A 9,404-nucleotide genomic window follows, 5' to 3' on the forward strand; every position below is an offset into this window, starting at 1 on the left:
TTTAGCTTTAATCTGAGATTTAGGCCATTAGGAATTTAGAAAACTGATTTAAACCATTTAAAATGGTTTAAACCATTTAAAATTCAACTTTGTGTTAAACTCTAAAAGGTTCAATAAGAAAATATAAAAGCAATACTTTTAAACATATATCTGTATATTTGCTTTTAAGCATAAGTGATATATTAATAAATGTGGTACTTTTTATTTTCATATTGTAAAATATCTGTTGTCATGTTGTTGTAGGTGAACAGCTTTTTCACCTACAAACATTTGTTGATGTACTGTAAAGCCTGGAGCGCATAGAGTTTATTTCTGTAACATGGAAAACATGAAATTATGTGAAGTCATAAGCCCACCAGTTGTGTTACATTGACGTGACTGTCTTTGATCATGCCATCTCAGTGGGTGGGTCAGTCTAAATAGGTTAGTTGTATTGCCAACTTAAGGGAAATTTGGTGAAGATTAAATATAAAGACCTTTTCATATATGTGACTCCTGTGGACTGTTTACCACCAAATGTCTATTTTTAGGAAGGATTGATCACTTATGTAAATACATGATTAATTTTTCCACTCTAGAATACCACTTTACAGGCCAAATCAGATGTCTGTAGTTTTTTCAACAGTGAACCCTTTTGCAGTTCGGTTAAAGTCTTTTGGTTCTTCATCATGATGCTTGCGATTTAGTAGCCCCAACTCAAACATTGTAGCAATTTTTGTGAGGGGTTTTGAAGCAGCCTCCTTCAGCTTCCTGGCATCGAACCGGGGGCTGTACAGGAGGATAGGCAGGCGATGGACAAAAGATGGAATCTCTTTTTGTGTATTTTTTCTCTCTGCCTCACTTTTGTTGGCATTGATCTGCTGCAAGATGTTCTCTTTGGTGGAGAACATTTGGAAGAGGACTGCATCCCACATCTTAATGGCTCTGGTGCCTTTGCTTTTCCCATCCTGACTCCCAGTCTGCTGGCGAGTTTCAGATGACCCCTTTCCCTGGCCATTCTGCTTCTCCTGCTTACCATTGGGGGTGTCCTTTTTTGAATTGGGTTCTGCCTCTGGGAACTTGGGCTCTTCAGGCTCCACCACCATATGCTTTTTGAGTCTTGTCCACCCACTGAGTTTGGATTTCAGGCCCTTTGGTTTCTGGAAAGCTTTTAGCAGAGGTTCTGCCTTTGGGGATGTTTTCTCCCCCTGATCCTTCTCTTCTGCAGCTGATGCAGGGCTCCTTTCTTGTGTAGGTTTGTCCTCAGCTTTTGAGAGTTTACCCTCATCTTGCTGGCCAGCCCCTGGTGATTGAATCACACTTGTTACTTCCACAGGGTTCACAGAGGCTGAAACCTGAAGCGGGGAAGGAATGGAACCTTCAGACACTTCGGCAATCTTAGGTCTGGGCATTTCCTGTTCAGTTTGGTTTGGAATACCTAGCTCAGTTACTGTCTGCTTTGATGCCATTTTACCACCACTTAAATCTTCAGTGGTAGTTTTGGCCCCAGAAGTTAGGAGCATTGGTATGCTTTTTCCACTTGTAGGAAGTCTAGCTCTGAGTGCCGCCATTAGAGATGTTGATTTGTGAGGTGATTGTACCTCTGAAGCTGGTTTAGGTTTATCAATCTCATATATTGGTTTTTTGGCTGTAGTGGCACCCCTTCCAGGACTGTTCTCACTTGACAGTATTTTTGGTTTTAGGACATTAGAAGAACCATTATCTGAGATTTTAGGAACGGAGTGCTCCACACTGGGAATGGTAGATCTCTGCATTTCATCAGAGGAGACTTTAGGTATGTCTGGTTGTTCAGACAGTGCTTCAGACTTTGAAACTTCATGCAAGGGAGGTGCCTTAGATCTTTGTAATTCTGGATATTTGGGTACCTCATTTGATGGTGTAGTGGTACCATAGGATGGTGAGTTATTTCGTATTCCACCATAAGCAATATATTCAGCCGGAGTCAATCCATAATATGTCGACTTGGGTTTAGGTTTTGGGGCTCCATATGCTGGTATCTTGGGCCTTTGGAAGCCAAAAGGTGGTGCACCATATATCGGTGTTTTTGGGCTTTGATACCCAAGCGATGGAGTTGTAGGTTTAGGTGGTTCATAAGTTGGAGTCTTCGGCATTTGATACTCAAAAGAAGCAGCTGCAGGGTGAGGTGGTTCATGAATTGCAGTCTTTGGCACTGTGTTTTCATTTGAAGGAGACATAAAGGTTTGATCTGCAAATGTAGAAGACTCTGGTATTGACACTTCATTATGCTTTCCAACCATTGAAGTAGCCACTGAGGCAGAGTTAATGAGAGACAGACCATTTGAATTTTCAGTTCCTGCATCATTAAGTGATGGAACTTTTGAATGTCCATAAGAGGCAGTGACTCCAGATCCTGAAGGCTTAAAGCTTCCCACTTCAGCTGCTGGTGTTTTGGTTATAATGGCAACAGAAGTGGATATTGTAGGTGTCTCTGCCTCAGCTTTGACTGCGAAAACACTGATGTCCTGTGATAAGGTCATAGCAGGAGATGTTGCAAATAACATTGGGTTAGGCCTTGAAATTTCGAAAACAGGTGGCTTTTCATGAGAGACTTGGTATGATGGTGTCTTTGGTCGCCCTGATGGCGTTTTTGCCACTGAGACATCATATGCTTGTGCTGCATCTCCTTTCACCTCAGATGTTAATGGTGTTCCATAATCTGATGTTTTCATGCCTGATTTTTCATACAAAGCTGTCTTGGAAGTCTCATAAAATGAAGACGTTGCAGTGTATACCTTCATTTGGGGAACATCAAACATGGGTTTCTTTGATTTGGTGGTCTCTGGAATAGGCATTGGTGGACTCGGAAGTTCAGGACTGGTCAAATTCTTCACTTGAACTTGGAGACCATAGGCCTGGGTCATGACTATTGCATCCTGATGTACAGCACCAGGAGGGCAGGTTTCCACATCCTGGGTGGAGACAGGTGGCTTTGTATATGGAGCTGGCCCTAAAGCTAGTACTGACGGTAGACCTTGAGCTTGAACATGAGCTGGACCTATAGCTGGAGCTGGAGGTGTGACAATTTGAGGCACTGGAGCAGCTGGTGGGCCATTTTGGGGTGGTGGAGCTACAGTTGGGCCTGAAGATGAGAGAGTGTGGTGTGCTGGTGCTATAGTTGGGACTGTAGGTATAACTATTTGAGGCTCTGGTGTTATTGGGGCTGGAAGTGCAACTGTTTGGATCCCCGGAGCAGTAGCTGGTACTGGAGCTGGAGTTGACCCTGTGGAAGGCAGTGGAGCTTGTGGAGGTGCTGGAGATACAGTCTGTATCTCGACAGGTGGTGGGGGTGCATATGTATTGAATGAGCCCATCAATTGATCAGAGGTCTGGCCTGGAGCAGTGTAGGGCTGTGGGGAGAAGCTTGCTATCATCCCATAGGCTATGCCTCGGTGTTGTGGGTAAGGGGACGGTACATGCTCATGGTAGGGTTTCACAGGAGGTCTGACAGAAAACCTGGCCTGCTGGGTGGCACTGTAGATGGGGGTTTCTGGTGTCTTGGAAGGGGTCATGTGGTCACTGTGTTCCTGGTCAGGGCTGGCCTCACTAACAGGAGAGAGGCTAGAGCGGTAGGGTACAGGCGTCTGCAAAGTCTGGGGGGCGGCTTTCTTCTTGGCGGTCTTCTTGAGTAGTTTCTGGAGCCGGGCATTGTCCTTGCCAGGCTTGGGCAACAGAGGAGGAGGGTACTGCTGGGAAAGCAGGCCGGGTTGGGGTCCAGCGCTCAGAGCCATCAGCATTTCAACCCCCTGTAACAATTATTGGCAACAAAAGTAGATAAGAAACTAAGTTTCCAAGTTGTCCTTTTCTAGAGTAACTTACATCTTATCCATTTACACAGCCTGATCTTTACTGGAGAAGATCAGGTTAACCACCTTGCTCAAAGATACAGTGGCAGTGTCCCACTTTGGATTCAAACCCACAACCTACTCCCTTACCATTATACCACATTGCAACAAGCAATAAGAAGATCTGAATTCTAGATGCAAGTCAGACAACATCAGATATACCCTCATAAATGTTTGTAAATGTATCATTTCATGTAAGAAAAATGAATGTTAGTGGTATTAAACCTATACAAAATGATTATATATTGTTTGCAAAGTCTGAAAAACATACCACATTCATGCTGTTATTCTGCCGTCATTCTGGAGACAGAATAGACTATGATTAGCAACCTCTCTCAACTCTTAGAAACTCTGTAGCACTACCAAATACCACCAGCCCGCTCATGCATCTACTGCTTATTTTCAAGGTGTATTGATAAAAACACCTAACAAGTGAGACCCTTACTTTCCTTGAACTGCACAAAACAGATGAATTTTATTACAGTACTGTACAGCTGATATTGTTCCAGGCCAAATGAGTGACATTTTCTCTTTTTGCTTTGCTTTTTCAGCTGGACTGTGTCATGAAGAGTCATGAAGTGTTGATGATGGTTGCCTTAAAAGTCCAACTTCTCCTTATTTATGATGTCATGGATTCACACTATATTTGTTGCTCAGACTGCTCATCTACATAACAAACGTCTTCCATTCTGTCACCCCCTTTATGGTATTCAGCAGTAATTCAGTTTAATAATTTCAATAATCAGAATAACCTCTTGTTATGGATGCATTTTACAAATGAAATCTTTGTATTTCCCCACATACATTGTACTGTTAAAGGCTGTTTCCTTCTGCATTTTCACTGCTGACTAAATATTAAAGTTTTACAAGGAATTTTTTTCAAACAAACAAATTACTTTTTTATAATATTCAGTTTCTATATTTTCTTTTGAATCAATGTTAAGTGGATAGTCCTATATGTTTGTATATATATATATATATATATATATATATATATATATATATATATATATATATATATATATGACAATTATTATTATTATTATTATTATTACAGTGCAATGCTGTTTCTTTGAATTATTTGAAGAAGTATTAGCCTAATGGAATTACAGTACATAAAATAGATTTATCTGCAGTTATTCCTTTTCAGCTATTTCTTTATTCATGCAAATAGGATTGTGGATTGTAGACAATGTATAACAGTTAATAGTTTTCATTTGAGGTCCAATTTTTAATGACTGTTGTCAAATGTTAATCAGTCAGTTACATTTGCAGGGTTGTCCAAATGTCAGTATGCTAACCTTTCATATAAATCCTTTCACATTGTGAAAATGAGCTCCAGACTCCATCATTTTTCCCTTGCTTATGCATCTCTCAGTACATAATGTAATACATAATTTGTAATACATTGAAATGAATAGGGTGAACTTGATGATAATGCTGAAAATGCTGATAGTCAACAAAAATATTTTGTATGCTCATCCTCATAACTATATGTTGGTAAAAGGGGCTTATTTTATGGTTATATTGTAAGATCTTCATTATCATGCTGGTTTGTGTGAAGCAGTCAGGCAGAATTAAAGGCAAACCAGTGACTTGTGCCTTTTTAGGAGGAAGGTGATAATTATTTGATAAGTGACTGAGCTGAGACAGAGGAACTGAGTTCCACTGCATTTCAACAGCATGAGCACTGTGCTTGAACTAATTTTCAGTGGGGAAATAAAGACACCAACACATCCTTGATGGCATTCTTGGCACAGCTGCTGTTCTTACTCAGAGATTCACACTGGGCAAACCATGGTATCATTATAAGAGTGAGTGCAGATCACTATTTGTTTAATGTCAGCACATACGACTTGGCATGAAGTTCATGTGTGCGGTTAACTCATCTTTAAAATGTGTCAAATCAGTTATTGTGTTAGTATAGACTATGAATTGTTTATCAAGAAACGGTTCAGGTTTTTAAATTTTGGTCAAAATGTTTTAATGATAAAGGGTCAGCTCTGTTTTGCAGCATCATTAGAATGTATGTCACACTGAGATGCTGTAAACAATGTCCGTCTTTGTGTCAGATTAATCCACCACTATAAGTGTGATTCTAACCTTTTAAATGAGTAATTGTGGCTTTACATTTGTGTCTCTTTATAATAAACATTATGGAACTTTTATGTAATTGTTTTTGTTGGTTTTGCCACTTTCACTAATGTGGATCCACGGTTCAGAAGTGTGGAGAAATGAGCTGTTGAAAATATTGTTGCTGTTAATAGAACACATTTTGTGTTTGGCAGCTCGTTTTGCTAAACTTCCCATGTTAAAGGTTTGCACATGGTTCAGCCACCATTACCAATCTGTTATCTACTCAACATAGTGTAGGAGTCTACTCTGAGCTTCTAAGCGGAAAATAAGGATGGCAATTATCTTAACTCTTGCCGAAATGACTGTGTCCCGAGATGATGGAAATTTCCTTAGCCTAATTTTAGGGCGAAGGAGTAGAGAGGCTATCATGTGACACCAGTCACCTGCTGCCCTCTACGGAGAGCTGTCCTTTTTCAAGGTGCATCATAGTCTGTAAATCATTGTCCCACATGTTAGACTCACCAACATAACAACCCAGCTGTTTGTTTAACCTTATTTACAAGACGTCTACCCTGAAATTGTACCTAGTTTGATAATATGGATATTCCAAGCAACAGATGTTTAATTTTGGAGTGAGATGTAGTGAGGTTTTCTAAAGCTTGTTGAACTCAATTGCTTGATAAATTAGAGGTTATTGTTAAAATAGATCTTGTATAAACAAAAATGTAAAAATAGGGGCAGCCATTTTGGGTTGGGGTTAAACAGATCTATTTCCTCCTCCTTTGTTGGTTTATAGTATGTGGGCCTCCTCAGAAAGGAGCACACCTCTAAACACAGTCAATCATTCACAGTAAATGTATTAATTATTGTGGACTTTTCCAGCTTCATTGCCTCGAAGTGTTGCCTTGCCTCCCTGCCCTGCTGTTACTCGGCCACGCCCATCACCTGAAGCCTGTTCCACACACCTATGTCTCGTCCCCTCATCATCTGCCTGCCTACATATACCCTGCTGTTTTCTTTGTTCTTTGCCTGAGTGTCTCAGTGTCTTAGCTGTTTCATTCCTGTTGTTAGTTTGTAAGGCTGCTCGGTTTCTGCTTGTTACCGACCCTGCCTGTCCCGGATTTCTCTTTAACCTGCCGTTTTTGGATGTTGTCTGTTTTCCATTGGATTTTTCACTTCTGACTTGGACTGTTTTTCTGACTTCGATTTTGCCTGTGATTTCTGGACTTGTCATTAAAGATGAGCTTTTTCGTACTGTCTGTATTGTCTGCACCTGGGTCCTTTCCCCACAAACTCTGACAACTCCGTTACAATTATGTCTTCATAATGTCACATACAATCACCAAGATTGACATCATTACATAATGTAGTCATTTCTCCTGCTATTAAAAACTACAAAACATAAAACATAAACTTATTTTACACTTTTGCTGTCAGTGCTTCTACATCTCGATGCTATGAGCCAAGCCCCCAGAGACAAACGGACACCTCTGCATTCTCTGGATCCTGGTGTCCTCTATAAGTACATATGTATCTGAATTAATGAATCAAGCTGTGGAAGCCAGCTGCAGTGATCAGACGGAGAGAAGATTAGCCAAAAAGGTATTTTACTGAAATAAAGCTGAGATCGCTGTCAAGTTTGTTTTTTGTAACACATTGAAACTGTCACTCATTTTCTATTGATCCACAGTAACCCAGCATATCTGTGCCATTATTTCACTAATTAGTGACTCCTCCAAAGCCCTCAACCCCAGGGCTATGGTGGGGATGCATGCCATGCTAAAAAAGGAGAATTTTTGCAGTTCCCACTCAGTTTGAGGTTACTCACTGACCCCAGGAAATGAAACACAGTTGAGAGAATATAGTCAAAAGGAGCACACACAGCAGAATAGAAACAAATGAAACCTACAGTAGTATATGCATACAGAAATCCAGAGAATCTTAGATGATTGGGGGCAAGGCCTATTTTAGGCAACAGGTGGGAGCTTCAAACACAAAATAATGTGCTGTCAAAAACAAATCCATGAGGCTGGCCAAATATTTGTGTCTCTTATGATCACCTACAGGTATACTGATGATAAATTACACTCCTTTAAGATATAACTGACTTTACAATGGCAAAATTACACTCAAGACTGTACACTTCAGGCCTTCCTAACCTGTTGTAAAGATTGCTAGGGATTATAACAAATAGTAAAGATAGGGAGGTAGCAGAGCAGCACCTGTGGGCATGTCACAGGCCACTTGGTATCCACAATGATGGATATAGGAATGTACAAGATTCTTCAATGGTTTCAGCTTAGAAAAATCAATGGGTGGAAGACCATTTCATATGGCACCTTTTCTCAAGAGCAGTTTGAAAAAATACGATCTATGGAAAGTTACAAAATACTAAACACAACAGACCCCATCCCAATCCCGATTCCCCCCTAATGAATTCCAAATATAAAGGGAAACTTGCAGCTGTACTTAACACAATCATACCATGTACATCTTGACCATGTTTTGCGAATGCAATTGAACATGTTTGCCTTCATTTCACTTTCTAACGGTCCCTTAATTCGCCTTGTGCAACTCCTCTTATCAAATGTAGGTCATCTATGAGTATGTTGTCAAGGAACCACAGCAACAGACATTGACATCTGAGAGGAGGTCATCCTTTTAAGGCACTGCTAGGTTATTTGGGACACCTCCAAGATCTAAGTTAAAAAGAGGAAAGGGTAATCATAGCCTGACAATAAAACTGTACTGTACAATAGACTTTCAGCCTCTACCTTTCATGACAAATAACTATGTATTCAAACACAGACAGGTAATAGTCAAAATGCTGACAGTTTTCATACAACTTACCAGGAAGTGAAAAATACAGATGACAGACTTGTTTTGGACAGGTACCCTTCAAATAAAAGAAAAACTATTTGCAAATGCAAATCCAAGAAGGAAAAACATACAAGTCTATTTTAACCTTAACAAGCAATTTGTATTTATTGAAAGTACACATAAATAAAGAATAATATTCTTAATTGTGACATAGACTCAATTTGCTTCCATAATCTGGAAACAATTCTAAACGTAATGCACTCCAAGCAAAAACATTGAATGCATATGTAGTTTCAACAGTTGTGAAACTACTCCACTAACAAGTTGGATGACATGCTAAATTTTTCATTGAAATCATTTACCCTTCAGAGAGCAGTGAACAGTCTGCCACTGTAGAGGATTAAGGTTACTGCTGGGACAGAATCCAACATCTGTTTCAGGGCTGCCTGCACATTACCGTAAGACAGTGAAAGCGGAAAAAAATGAATTTCATTGTTTTTTTACCTGTGTGAGAGCCTGTTGGGGGGGGCAATTGGCTTCTGCCTGCAAGTCCCAGCCTGGACAGTCAGAATGGGAGTCTCATCTTGTGCTCGACAACACCCTCCCTACAAATGGAGGGGACAGTGTCCATGGCACTCCAAAAAT

The 9,404-nt window shown here is 40.3% G+C and overlaps 2 protein-coding genes across 2 annotated transcripts in view; one reads left to right on the plus strand and one right to left on the minus strand.

Annotated features, from left to right (window-relative positions):
* Nucleotides 1-4,655, plus strand: part of lsp1a (lymphocyte specific protein 1 a) — a 38,480-nt gene extending 33,825 nt beyond the window's left edge. Inside the window, exon 14 of the mRNA XM_036534906.1 lies at nucleotides 4,415-4,655. Coding sequence (XP_036390799.1) covers nucleotides 4,415-4,440 — 26 coding nt within the window. The 3' untranslated portion in view covers nucleotides 4,441-4,655. The remainder of the gene's footprint in view (nucleotides 1-4,414) is intronic.
* On the minus strand, nucleotides 201-9,403 carry prr33 (proline rich 33). Its single transcript, XM_036534870.1, has 3 exons — nucleotides 9,264-9,403; nucleotides 8,790-8,835; nucleotides 201-3,764 (listed from the first exon to the last, which is right to left on the minus strand). Exon 3 carries the CDS (start codon nucleotides 3,753-3,755, stop codon nucleotides 600-602), a length of 3,156 nt encoding a protein of 1,051 aa, XP_036390763.1. The 5' UTR covers nucleotides 3,756-3,764; nucleotides 8,790-8,835; nucleotides 9,264-9,403; the 3' UTR covers nucleotides 201-599.
* Between the last annotated feature and the right edge of the window lies 1 nt (nucleotide 9,404).

The sequence above is a fragment of the Megalops cyprinoides genome, chromosome 8 (assembly GCF_013368585.1).
Source record: "Megalops cyprinoides isolate fMegCyp1 chromosome 8, fMegCyp1.pri, whole genome shotgun sequence".
NCBI lineage: Eukaryota > Metazoa > Chordata > Actinopteri > Elopiformes > Megalopidae > Megalops > Megalops cyprinoides.

Coding starts and splice junctions, on each gene's coding strand:
- prr33 (XM_036534870.1), bottom strand. CDS start 3,755: ATGCTGATGGCTCTGAGCGCTGGACCCCAACCCGGCCTGCTTTCCCAG.